General features: G+C 43.1%; 1 protein-coding gene across 1 annotated transcript in view; it reads left to right on the top strand.

The window, feature by feature from the left end:
* The first annotated feature begins 804 nt into the window (after positions 1 to 804).
* The window catches only part of LOC124616531 (venom dipeptidyl peptidase 4-like), a 106,718-nt gene continuing 93,103 nt past the window's right edge, over positions 805 to 14,419 (top strand). The window contains exons 1-2 of the mRNA XM_047144847.1: positions 805 to 822; positions 4,434 to 4,514. Of these exons, the coding sequence (XP_047000803.1) occupies positions 805 to 822; positions 4,434 to 4,514 (99 nt within the window). The remainder of the gene's footprint in view (positions 823 to 4,433; positions 4,515 to 14,419) is intronic.

Below are 14,419 nucleotides of genomic sequence, written 5' to 3'. Positions count from 1 at the left end.
CGAAAATATGAAGATGCACATAATTTCACTTGTTTCTCTACGTTAATTAATCGTTGCTATAAAACACGTTGTCTGATTCCTGAAATTGTGGGTAGTCTGGTAAATTTCTTTTGAGGAGGTGATACAAACTATAGCCATTTCAGGCAACAAAGATTGCTTCTTATCCCACTTCCTGTCATCCAGTCACTGTACATTTCGTAACGCTGACCTTTTCTCGTACACACTCACTAAATGCCCAACTTCGTCCTGGATCCACTTTCTGGCAGCTTTCTTCATTAAGTCTTTGGCCAACACGTTGCTGACGTTCACTCACAGTAGTCGTAAGTGTCTCGACGATGCCGGTATACAATTATTGTGCAACTTATGGCAGCGCGCAAGACTCTCGTTCACACTATCATAATAAGGTTGGATCGAGTCTCATGAGACCAAGGTTTTTTATTTTCATTTCTTAATTCTGCATTAAATGTCTACGATGTTTTGGTAAGTTATTTGCCTGCGCAGCATTGTTTTAGTCTAGGACTTCCGACATCAGCTGAGTGCTCGTGGTGTTCGTTTAGGATGTAAAACGAGAGATTTCTTCGCTCAGAAACTTGCCACGGCCACGGGATACTTCGTGGATGCTTCTGTTTAGTGTGTGCGTGAGTATGGCAAAATATATTACCAAGATGTGGTAGTGTATAAACAGTGAAATATGGCACAAATTTGGGACACAATATGGGAGCTCAGTACTCTCAGAGTAAGCTCTCCCGAGAATGCCTGTATAGTTTTTCTTGTTCTGGAGCTACAGTGAACAGCTCCCGAAAGATGGAGTGTGCCGTCAACGTGAGAGGTCTAAACTGGCAGAGCGCAGCTGTCTGAGATCTTGCCACACTGTCGGTCACACCCGGTGAGCTAACTCTCCTCGCTGTTTATACGACACGTATTACTCTCAAAAGTTCTCTGAGAACGAGATCTCTCACGTGAATATCTAGCTTAACATCTGCACTGCGTGAACCTCTTGCTGAAATACTGTGGTCTTCTATGGTTGGTAGCTTTTAAGGGGCCTGCACATGTTCAACACTTATTAACAATACTAGTCTGTCAGACCTTCAATACATTGAAGCGACCTCACACTATCAATAACATCGACAAAAATTGTCAGTTGACAACTCGATTTTACAGGGATAAGGTTTCGAATTCCCAAAGGAAAATGTGTGCTGCAGTTATATTAGTTATAGCCTGCAAGCAAAAGAAAATATCTAGCTTAACATCTGCACTGCGTGAACCTCTTGCTGAAATACTGTGGTCTTCTATGGTTGGTAGCTTTTAAGGGGCCTGCACATGTTCAACACTTATTAACAATACTAGTCTGTCAGACCTTCAATACATTGAAGCGACCTCACACTATCAATAACATCGACAAAAATTGTCAGTTGACAACTCGATTTTACAGGGATAAGATTTCGAATTCCCAAAGGAAAATGTGTGCTGCAGTTATATTAGTTATAGCCTGCAAGCAAAAGAAAACAATACAAAGGAGGAAATGGTCCGAGATTTGTTGAAAAAAAAAGAGTAACTGTTCATATGTTAATTTATTGACTGAAATCAGGATCATGGACCCAAAAGATTTCACAAATTAATTTCCGATTAGTTCTGCATAATATGAGTTGTTAGTCTTGATACAAAATAGAGAAGCAAAATACGCTAATCACATTCGGCAAGCTATTAGGAGTAACTTCAAGATGTCTGGCTATAGACAGGTCATTCTAAAACTCGAAGTTTAGTCCTGTAAGATCAGGAAGCACAATTAGTAAAATTCTATGGAAACCTATGAGGCAAAGTTATCTGCTTGGCAAGGACCTGTTCAAACAATTACCGTAAAACATTTTTTTTACGCTTTGTGATAATTTGTTGAAACTGAGATGCAGTTCGCAGTCCTCTTACCAGTGACAGCATATATATATATGACGCATTTTTCGAAATAGGAGCGTTTTTCAAAACTGTTATGTAACTCAATATTCTATACTATATTTTCAAATTAATGAAATGAGCAGTGTCATAAAGAATCCTCCTTTAACAATCCGAAGTGGCATATACAACTATCATCCTTGCCTACGCCTTTTATAATTCTTTTGTGTTAAAAAACTCCTTAAAATTCAGTGTGAGGTATGATATGCGCTATGGAAAATTGAAAAAATAAACAATGTACACTAATACCGCGTGGTTAGTTCTGAAGCACTGTGAATAACTGAAAGGAGAATATTGTCACACCGTGGAAATTTGATCTCACATGTTCACTATGTATTGACAATACTGAGAATATTTTGGAGTCCATAAATACTGCTCCTCAATATTTCTAGTACTGGCAATACGTCAATACGAGCCCTCAGACGGTCTACGGTTCACTTTATTATTGAACGCTTGAGGACCTCTTTAGTCCTCGTTGGGTCCCTCTCTCCATCTCTTGGTGTTTCAGCTTCTGCAATACCCAATTACTGTTTGTGCACGTAATTATACAAAGACTTCGACGACGTAGCACTTGCAACATTTTCTGTTACAGACACGGCGCTGCTTTACGTGGACGAGGACAGGTTGTTCTATTACGACCTCGATACAGTGGAGGACACAACGTTGGTGCCAAAGGAGGCAAGTGTTGTCTCAGTTATTACTTACAAATAAATTGTTAAGGTTAAGTAAAGCGACAGTAGTCCTAAGGAACTCATTTAATTCAAGATTCCTTCTTGCATTACAAACTGAACGAATCGCCGGAAATTCGCCTTCGTTCATGTGACAAAAGTCTGTAAATTTTAGAAGAGGAAATGCTGCTTAGTGATTCGACATGAAGGTTGTACTGACATGTGTGAGGTCAACTGGACACAACAGTGCAGTCATTCATGGTACGAATCTGTTGGGAATACTCCGTCTCCGTAATTCAGTCGTCAGTGTGTGTGGCTGCTACGCGGAGCATTCGGGTTGCATTTCTGGTACTGTGAGGAATATTTCCTAGATGTGCCAGTGTGTGTATATGGGGGAGGGGTGGGGGGGGGGGGAGAGTGACTGGACCAGGGTGCGCTCAGCGTTATAAGGCTAATAGAAGAACTGCATGAACGAAAATTAGTGACTCATCGTCAAGAAAACTGACAATCGCTGGGAAAGCGGTGTACTGACCCTATGACCGCATGCCCCTAAGACGGCGTCCCATAACGCCATTACAGAGGACGAAACGGCGGTCGGTCGGCCCCCATTGGCTCACTAGGGCCACAACGCAAAGCTTTGCTTTGCCTGACGACGGGGAATAGTATTTCCTGCAGTTCACTGTTTATATCATATTTGTGTAGGAACTTTACAGCGAAACTACTGCCGCCGTCACAAGTTATTTCTCTCTGATACGCCTCACTGTTAAGAACGCATGATTTGTTGGGTTTATAGTCTTTGAGATTTGACCAGCAAATATTTACAGTTTCAGTTTACAACACTTGAGCCACAGACTTCCAGTTACTCATCCATACAGGTTCGATTCAGTTCTGTATATTTCCCTTTATACTTATTTCTGACGAATATATATTGCATCTACACAGAGTAATGGCTCCAAGTAAACAAAATGACTAAAAATTGCCTGTAAAAGGCTTAAGTGGCACAGGAAGGAAAAGTAAAAAAACTGTCGAATCAAAACACCTTCAGCCGTCTCAATTTCCAGTTGTTGTTTTATTTGAGCGACCAGTTTCGGTGCTGCATTACACCAACTTCAGGCATCCTAACCGACGTGTAGCAAGAATCCCACCCCTGGCCCAGTCAAAACAGTGTCCAGCATTCAGTGATGTATCCGTCGATTTTTGACATAGCGATCCCTTCGATCAGTACTTGCAGTTGATGATCGAAGAGATCGCTGTGTCAAAAATCTACGGATACATCACTGAATGTTCACCCCTGTTTTGAATGGACCAAAGGTGGGAATCTTCCTAGAAGTTGGTCAGGGGGACTGAAGATGGCCTAATGTAGCGCTGAAACTAGTTGCTCAAATAAAACAACTGGATAGTGAGACGGCTTAAGGTGTTTTGATTCGAGATTTTATACTGAACAGCCGAGGCCCCGCAACCGTTTGTGGAAAGATGGACGTACACAAGAAAGAAAAGTAGTTGTAGGCTACGCCGCGCGGGGTAGCCGTGCAGTCTAAGGGCGCCTTGCCACCGTTCGCGCGGCTCCCTCCGTCGGAGGTCCGAGTCTTCCCTCGGGCATGGGTGTGTGTGTTGTCCTTAGCGTAAGTTAGTTTAAGTTAGAATAAGTAGTGCGTAAGCCTAGGGACCGATGACCTCAGCAGTTTGGTCCCATGGTCCCATAGGAACTGACCACAAATTTCCAAAAAAATATTTGTAAGCTGCACTCTCCAAAGCCATAACTACACATGTCATATAATATTAGAGTCACTTTTAAAAATAATGTTTTCATCTTTTCAGGTGTACTCTTATTTCAGCCCGGTAAAAAGAGCGCTGTCAAACGACTGGAGTTTCGTCCTTCTCGGTTATGACGCAGAGAAGGTAGGTCTGCCGTTGCTACAAGTCATTATTCTGCTTTATTATTTTATGTAGTCTTTTGGGTTGTAACTATCTTTCTCATATCGTCCCTAAAGTACTGTTGTATATTATCTTCGTTAGTCTTGCAAATTTAGTATCACTCAAACCAGGATAGAAGATGAATCGTAAGGCTACCTGAAAAAAAAAAGAACTGAGTTGGAATACGCAACTTATATGTTCTTACCGCCTCGTAACGTGTAGACCAGATGTGGTTTAAATTCAGAGAAATAGTATCGGCAGCAATTGAGAGATTTATACCAAATGAATTAAAAAACGACGGAGCTGATCCTCCTTAGTACAAAAAAGGGATAGAACACTGTTGCAGAAACAACGAAACAAACAGACCACATTTAAACAGACGCAAAATCCCCAACATTAGCGATCTTTTACAGAAACTCGAAATTTAGAGCGGGCTTCAATGCGAGATACCTCTAACAGTTTCCACAACGAAACTTTGTCTCGAAACCTGACAGAAAATCCAAAGAGATTCTGGTCGTATGTGAAGTATGTTAGCGGCAAGAAACAATCAATGTCTTCTCTGCGCGATAGCAATGGAGATACTATCGAAGACAGGGCTGCCAAAGCAGAGTTACTAAATACAGCCTTCCGAAATGCATTCACAAAAGAAGTTGAAGTAAATGTTCCAGAATTCGAATCGAGAACATCTGCCAACGTGAGTAACGTACAAGTAAATATATTCGGTGTAGTGAAGCAACTTAAATCACAATAAAAGCAAGTATTCTGGTCCAGACTGTATGCCAATTAGGTTCCTTTCGGAGTATGCTGATGCATTAGCTCCATGCTTAACAATCATATACAACCGCTCGCTCGACGAAAGATCCGTACTCAAAGACTCGAAAGTTGAACAGGTCACACCAATATTCAAGAAAGATAGTAGGAGTAATCCACTAAATTACAGGCCCATATCGTTAACGTCGATATGCAGCACGGTTTTAGAACATATATTGTATACGAACATTGTGAATTACCTCGAAGAAAACCGTCTATTGACACACAGTCGCCGGCCGAGGTGACCGAGCAGTTCTAGGTGCTACAGTCTGGAACCGCGAGACCGCTACGGTCGCAGGTTCGAATCCTGCCTCGGGCATGGATGTGTGTGATGTCCTTAGGTTAGTTAGGTTTAAGTAGTTCTAAGTTCTAGGGGACTGATGACCTCAGAAGTTAAGTACCATAGTGCCCAGAGCCATTTGAACCATTTTGACATACAGTCAACATGGGTTTAGAAAACATCGTTCCTGTGAAACACAACTTTATTCACATGACGTGTTGAGTGCTATTGACAAGGTATTTCAGATCGATTCCGTATTTCTGGATCTCCGGAAGGCTTTTGACACTGTACCACACAAGCGGCTCGTAGTGAAATTGCGTGCTTATGGAATATCGACTCAGTTATGTGACTGGATTTGTGATTTCCTGTCAGAGAGGTCACTGTTCGAAATAATTGACGGAAAGTCATCGAGTACAACAGAAATGATTTCTGGCGTTCCCCAAGGTAGTGTTATAGGCCCTCTGCCGCTCCTTACCTATATAAAAGATTTTGGAGACAATCTGAGCAGCCGCCTTCGGTTGTTTGCAGATGACTCTGTCGTTTATCGACTAATAAAGTCATCAGAAGATCAAAACAAACTGCGAAACGAATTAGAAAAGATATCTGAATGGTACGAAAAGTGGCAGTTGACCCTAAATAACGAAAAGTGTGAGGTCATCCACATGAGTGCTAAAACGAAGTAGTTAAACTTCGGTTACATGATAAATCAGTCTAATCTAAAAGCCATAATTTCAACTAAATACTTAGCTATTATAATTACGAACGACTTAAATTTGAAGGAACACACAGAAAATGTTGTGGGGAAGGCTAACTAATGACTGCGTTTTATTGGCAGGACACTTAGAAAATGTAACAGACCTACTAAGGAGACTGCCTACACTACGCTTGTCCGTCCTCTTTTAGAATACTGCTGCGCGGTGTGGGATCCCTACCAGATAGGACTGACGGAGTACATCGAAAAAGTTCAAAGAAAGGCAGCACGTTATGTATTATCGCGAAATATGGGAGAGAGTGTCACAGAAATGACACCGGATTTGGGCTGGAAATCATTAAAAGATAGGCGTTGTTCGTTGCGACGGAATCTTCTCATGAAATTCCAATCACCAACTTTCTCCTCCGAATGCGAAAATATTTTGTTTACACCGACCTACATAGGGAGGAACGATCACCACGATAAAATAAGGGAAATCAGAGCTCGTACGGAAAGATATAGGTGTTCATTCTTTCCTCGCGTTATACGAGATTGGAACCGTCTGCCAGGCACCTGAATGTGATTTGCAGAGTATCAGTGTAGATGTAGATGTAGACGAAGATGTGTTCTTTCTTGAATACCCACCTCCCTTGTGATACGTCAATGACAGGCTTAATTAATAATACTGTCAACCAGATCTAGATTCTCTGCGTACATCGTATATCTATACAAGTAAGAAGTTAAAGTTCTCGCCGCGTTTCTCTGTCTGTATCTGAAGATGAAACTCAGGAAATACAGTAGGGATTTTGATGGGATTTTCACTAATAGAGAAACTGATTCACGAGGAGGGTATGTAGCTATCACTATCACCACATATAATAAACAAGTCGTCTGGCCACATCTACTAAGTGCTACTCGCGTGAATCCGGGAGAGGTCGATAGTGTGTTATACAGGGCGTTTGTTTCAACTTTAGGCAACTAAATATCTCCAAAACGACGAATGGTCCAAAAAAAAAAAAAAAAAAAAAACTTCTAGGTGAAAAGCTAACATCAGTGAAGGGGACGTTTGTCTCTCATACAGCTGACTACCTCCTTACCAACTCTCCTGCTTAGGCGGGGTCAGCCTTGTATTTTCAAATCGGAAACCCACACTTTTATTGTATACTCGGATTCTGTACAAAAAAATACGTACGGTTTACTCGAAGCATTGTTTCCCATTCGTGGCAGATGAAGCTGTAAACGACAAATACCATGTGCGCCTTCTTTTGCAATTAAGAACTTGCGCTTTATTTCTACATTTCATTTACTATTTAAATCTAAACCTTTGTGATGAAATGAAATAATTTCTGACTCAGCTGCAACTAGGTACTTCAATAATATAAATAAATTATTTCATTTCACCGTGTATGTGTACGGCTGCAGGGTCATGAATGATGTCTGTTCTTTCGGACATGTGCGAAAGAACAGACACCACACATATAGAAATGTAAATCTTCGTGTTCTAACGGTGGCTAGACACTGAAATTTATGGCATATAAGCTACTTGTATGGTAACGTAGTTGTCTGTTCCGTATGGGGTTGGTTGTGGTGAGTATACAAACCATCGGAATGCTTGATTTTGCGGGCCGCCTTCGAACCTCACCATCAGGCTGACTGGTTTCGGTTTGTGTTTCCACCCAACCACTGTAACTCTCCCGCCGATCGCAACGCGGCTACTGGCGGAATGGGCATATGATTAGTGACACTGAACAGTTTAAATTCCTAGGTGTTCAGACAGATAGTAAACTGTCGTGGAAAGCCTAAATTCAGGATCTTGTTCAGAGACTTAATGTTGCCATTTTTACTATTCGGACTGTATCTGAAGTAAGTGATAGTTCGACACGAAAAGGAGTCTACTAATTTTCATTCGCTTATGGTGTATGGTATTATACTTGGGGTAACTCTTCTCATTCTCAAGGGGTATTTTTGGCTCAGAAACGGGCACTTCGGCCTATAAGTGGGGTTAGTTAGCGAACCTCTTGTCGACCCCCGTTCAAAAAATAGCCTGGGTATTCTGACATTGGCTTCTCAATGTATATTCTTTACTGTCGTTTCTTGTTATCAGTATCAGCTTATACCAAGAATTACCAGCTTTCACTCAGTTAATACTAGCCAGAAATCCAGTCTGCATCTGGATCGCACTTCCAGCAGTAACCTACGTGATTTCAAATCGAAGCTCAAGAGTTTCCTCATGGGTCCAGTGTGTGGGGTGTAGAAAAGTTCCTGCCTTCCACTATTATTTTAGTACTACACACTAACGTCATGGTGTCAGATTCCTCTTAAGCGATGTTGTAGTGTGCAGATAATAATTTATTTTTAACACACTTAAGCACCAGGTTAGTGCACATCTGATCGATGCTAAGTATTAATTTCCAAGCCATATTAGATAGGCAATTGTTTGAATGTGTAATCATTTAAATAATATGCTATGGTAATTGTTGAGCATTTAAAGTAATACGATTTCACAAAGCTGGTATCTCGGTAAATCACCAAAATACACTCCATTTGCCACCAGTTGCAAGAAAAAGAAAAAAACGAAGTTGCATAAAATGTAGAGACATATGGTGGAACAAAAGTGGGAGTCTGTGTGGTGATTAGTCACGAATCTTCCTCTACAGTGAACTATAGTGAACAGAACACAATTGACGAGTCAGTCTGACGGCTAATGAGACCTCAGAAATGGTTGAGGAAATGCTTATTTTTTGGTAAAATGAAATCATTATACACTACTGGCCATTAAAATTGCTACACCAAGAAGAAATGCAGATGATAAACGGGTACTAATTGGACAAATATATTATACTAGAACTGACATTTGATTACGTTTTCACGCAATATGGGTGCAAGATCGTGAGAAATCAGTACCCAGAACAACCACCTCTGGGCGTAATAACGGCCTTGATACGCCTGGGCATTGAGTCAAACAGAGCTTGGGTGGCGTGTACAGGCACAGCTGCCCATGCAGCTTCAACACGATACCACAGTTCATCAAGAGTAGCAACTGGCGTACTGTGACGAGCCAGTTGCTCGGCCACCATTGACCAGACGTTTTCAATTGGTGATATATCTGGAGAATGAGCTGACCAGGGCAGCAGTCGAACATTTTATGTATTTAGAAAGGCCCGTTCAGGACCTGCAATATGCAGTCATGCATTCTCCTGCTGAAATGTAGGGTTTTGCAAGGATCGAATGAAGGGTAGAGCCACGGGTCGTAACACACCTGAAATGTAATGTCCACTGTTCAAAGTGCTGTCAATGCGAACAAAAGGTAACCGAGACGTGTAACCAATGGCACCCCATACCATCACGCCAGGTGATACGCCCGTATGGCGATGACGAATACACGCCTTCAATGTGCGTTCACCGCGATGTGGCGAAACACGAAAGCGGCCATCATGATGCTGTAAACAGAACCTGGTTCATCCAAATAAATGACGTTTTGCCATTCGTGCACCCAGGTTCGTCGTTGAGTACACCATCACAGGCGCTCCTGTCTGTGATGCAGCGTCAAGGGTAACCGCAGCCATGGTCTCCAAGCTGATAGTCCATGCTGCTGCAATCGTTGTCGAAATGTTCATGCAGATAGTTGTTGTCTTGCAAACGTCCCCATCTGTTGACTCAGGGATCAAGACGTGGCTGCACGATCCGTTACAGCCGTGCGGATAAAATGCCTGTCATCTCAACTGCTAGTGATACGAGTACATTGGGATCCAGATCGGCGTTCCGTATTACCCTCCTGAACCCACCGATTCCATATTCTGCTAACAGTCATTGGATCTTGACCAACGCGAGCAGCAATGTCGCGATACGGTAAACCCCAATCGCGATTGGCTACAGTCCGACCTTTATCAAAGTCGGAAACATGATGGTATGGATTTTTCCTCCTTACACGAGGCATCACAACAACATTTCACCAGGCAACGCCGGTCAACTGCTGTTTGTGTATGAGAAATCGGTTGGAAACTTTCCTCATGTCAGTACGTTGTAGGTGTTGCCACCGGCGCCAACCTTGAGTGAATGCTCTGAAACGCTAATCATTTCCATGTCACAGCATCTTCTTCCTGTCGGTTAAATTTTGCGTCTGTAGCACGTCATCTTTGTGGTGTAGCAATTTTAATGGCCAGTAGTGTAATTGGGTTACCAGTATAGATAATAGTGACAACACAGACAGATCATTAACAATGGTGATGAAAGTTATACATCATTAATTAAACTAATTGGACAATACATTACGACATGTCATTAATAAAAGTAGTTGGCCAAACTGACTGTCTTGCAGAGAATAATGGACCCCTTGTCTCTGTGAGGACATTGACCCATGATCTTGAAGATAAGGACAACTGGCTCAGAGCAGAGCACAGTGACTTTTGATCTTAGAGATAAGAAGGTGACCTTGACCTAGATCATTCTGATTGTCCCTGGACCGGTTTTGACCCGCTACTCATGGTCTCGTATGTCGATATCTGTCGTTCAAGTTCATGTGAAAGTCTGGAGGAAAAACTACTGTCCTACAGGGGTTGGACAAAAATATGGAAACACTACGAGAAAAGAATGTGTGATCATAAACGCAGGTGCTAGCCAAGGCTACTGTATTTGGCCGCGAGCGGCGGTGTCCTCAATATGTTGCACTTGTCAATTACAGTCAGAGCAGTGTTCTTTGTAGTTGTGAATGCATTACGTCAGAGCTAAGTGAATTCAAATGTGGACAGATTGTTGCTGCTCGTATGTTGGATGCTACCATAACCAAGATAGTTGAGGTGTTTGGTGTTTCAACAAGCATTGTACCGAAGATTTATGCCGCATGCAGGGAAAGTGGGAAAACATCACCTGCTAGGTCACAATGTGGACGAAACCGTGTGCTGAGTGATCGTGACAGTCTTTGAAGACGACTGTCACAAAAAACAAGAGATGACAGCTGTAAAAGTCACTGCAGAACCGAATGTTACACTCATGAAACCTATAAGCACCAAAACAACACGAAGGGAACTCTCGAAGCAAGGAATTGCAGGTCTAGCTGGAATCTAAAAGCACACATGTACGATGCAAATGCCCAAAACAGGAGAACGTGGTGTCGAGGCTATAAAACCCAGGCCATGCAGCAGTTAACCAAAGTCATTTGGTCGGATGAGTCTTGTTGCACATTGTTTCCAACTTCTGATGAAGTATACATCCCAAGAGCGAAACATGGAGATGGTTTGGTGGTAAAATTTGGGGCAGCCATTTCATGGTATTACATGGCCCCCTGATTGCATTACATCCAAGGATTATGTGACCCGTCTGGCTTATCAGGATCATCCCATGGTACGATGCTTGTTCCATAGTTGTGATTATGTGCTCCAAGGCTACAAGGCCCCGTTCACACAACCTGCATCGTCCAGGACTTGTCGTGTGAGCACGAGGAGGAATTGTCGCACCTACCCTGGCCACTACAGTCACAGATCTCAATATTATTGAACCTTTATGGTCTCCTTTGAAGAGAAGAGTGCGTGAACGCTATCCGTCGTCATCATCGGTACCTAAACTTGCTACTATTTTCGGCAAGAGTGGTCTAAGATCAGGTATTTATCTTTTACGAGACGATTGGAAACTGGTTTGAATGCCAGCTGGTTTTCCTACACGGTATTGGGCATGGCAGTGTGTTGCGTTTTTGGTGTTTTCCCATGTTTGTTCAACCCCCGTAATGTGCTTAGTGAAACAGTTGGGAAAAAGACGTTCAGTATTTACGTTTTTTTCTGTCATCCTCCGTTTCGGTACTATTATGGACACCGAGCGTCTGGACAGATGGCTTAGATTCGTTTACTAGTTTAACATCAGATAGATACTTTCTATGACTTTGTGTCAAGTGGATAGGGAGAATTTTACTTAAGAAGTAAGGGGTGGCTCTCCTTACGCTAGTTTTGGATTCGTTCAGTTTTTGTTTGTGAGGTTTTGGCCGTGTTTAAATTTGCAGCGAAGCTGTCTTTGCTTCACAGTGAAATGACAATAGTCACTGGATACCTCCTAATATCGTGTCGGGCCTTCTCTTCGCCCGCGTTTTTCAGCAACTGGACGTGACATGGACTCCACAAGTCAACGGAAGCGCCTGCAGAAATATTGACCGAAGCTGCCATTACAGCCGTGCATAACTGCGAAGGTGTTGCCTGTACACGAGTCTCTACAAGAACTGACTTCTCGATTATGTCCCATATCGGGCGATCTGCGTGGTGAAATCATTCGCTTGAATTGTCCAGAATATTCTTCAAGCCAATCGCGAACAACTGTGACCCTATGACATGGCGCATTGTCATTTCTAAAAAAATGGTTCAAATGGCTCTGAGCACTATGCAACTTAACTTCTGAGGTCATCAGTCGCCTAGTACTTAGAACTAATTACACCTAACTAACCTAAGGACATCACACATATCCATGCCCGAGGCAGGATTCGAACCTGCGACCGTAGCGGTCGCTCGGCTCCAGACTGTAGCGCCAAGAACCGCACGGCCACTCCGGCCGGCCATCTCTAAAAATTCCACGGTTGTTTGGGAACATGAAGTCCATGAAGGGCTGCAGATCTCTCCAAGTAACCGAACAAAACCATTCCAGCCAACGATCGGTTCAGCTGGACCGGAGGTCACAGTCCATTCCACGTAAATGCTGCCCAAGCTATTATGGTGTCACCACCAACTTGCACAGTGCCTTGTTGACAAGGTGAGCCATGGCTTCTTGGGGTTTCCACAACACTCGAATCCTATAATCAGTTCTTACCAACTGAAACCGGGACTTACCTGACCAGCGCACGGTTCTCCAGTCGTCTAGGGTCCAAACGATATGGTTACAGGGCCAGGACAGGTGCTGCAGGCGATGCCGTGCTCGTAACAATAGCATTCGTTTCGGTCCTCTGCTGCCATAGTCCATTAACGCCAGTTTCACCGCACTGTCCTAACGTATAGGATCGTCGTACATCCTGTTATGTATGAGGAGGAACTATGGGCCTCATGGAAGAAGGGTGACCCGGCTGAGTCACGCAATTTCACTCTTAATCTGATCACAAGGTGTGGCCATTAATTGTACACGTTGATCAGGTAGGCTGACGTGAGGATCAATGAACTATACTTGACGGGATGTATCTAGAACATGTTAGGTGATTCGAAAGTTAGTAGACAGGAATACAATTAAATACTTAGCTTTAATTCAGCATCAGCGGTGAACGTCGATCTTGATGGTTCAAATGGTTCAAATGGCTTTGAGCACTATGGGACTTAACATCTGAGGTCATCAGTCCCCTAGAACTTAGAACTACTTAAACCTAACAAACCTAGGGACATCACACACATCCATGCCCGGGGCAGGATTCGAACCTGCGACTGTAGCAGTCGCGCAGTTCCGGACTGAAGCGCCTAGAACCGCTCGGCCGAACGTCGATCTTGACTTTGCACAATAATATTTACAAGTGCAGTTATAGACTGAACTGCGAATACTTCTTCACAATTCTGATTGCCTCACACATATAGATCAATTGTCAATGCATAAACTGTATGTGGCGCCTGGCTAGGTCGTAGCTACTGACTTAGCTGAAAGCTATGCTAACTAGCGTCTCTGCAACTGAGATCTCTAAAGATATATAACAAGTGAACCATTCCTATTAAAGTCGGCTGTAGAACTGGCCAGCGCGCTAGCTTGTCTCGTAAGACCAGCCGAGTGGCGGCGCTCGGTCTGCTAGCGTCGAGAGTGGCGACTCGCGGGTCCGATATGTACTGACGGACCGCGGACGATCTGAAGCCTACAACCTAGCAAGTGTGGTGCCTTGCGATGACATTACACATCCCACATTGATTTCTGCGGTTATTTCACGCAGTGCTGCTTGTCTTTCAGCGCTGTCAAATCCACGCAAATGCTGCTGCTCTCGGTCGTTAAGTGAAGGCTGTCGGCCATTGCGTTGTCCGTAATGATAGGTAATGCCTGAAATTCGGTATTCTTGGTACTCTGTTGACAACTGTGGATCTCGGAAAGTGGAATTCCTAGACGATTTACGAAATGGAATGTCCCATGCGACTAGCTCCAACTACCACTACGCCTTCAAAGTCTGTTAAT

This window comes from Schistocerca americana, chromosome 5 (assembly GCF_021461395.2).
Source record: "Schistocerca americana isolate TAMUIC-IGC-003095 chromosome 5, iqSchAmer2.1, whole genome shotgun sequence".
NCBI lineage: Eukaryota > Metazoa > Arthropoda > Insecta > Orthoptera > Acrididae > Schistocerca > Schistocerca americana.
This window is presented reverse-complemented; position numbering and strand designations above follow the sequence as displayed.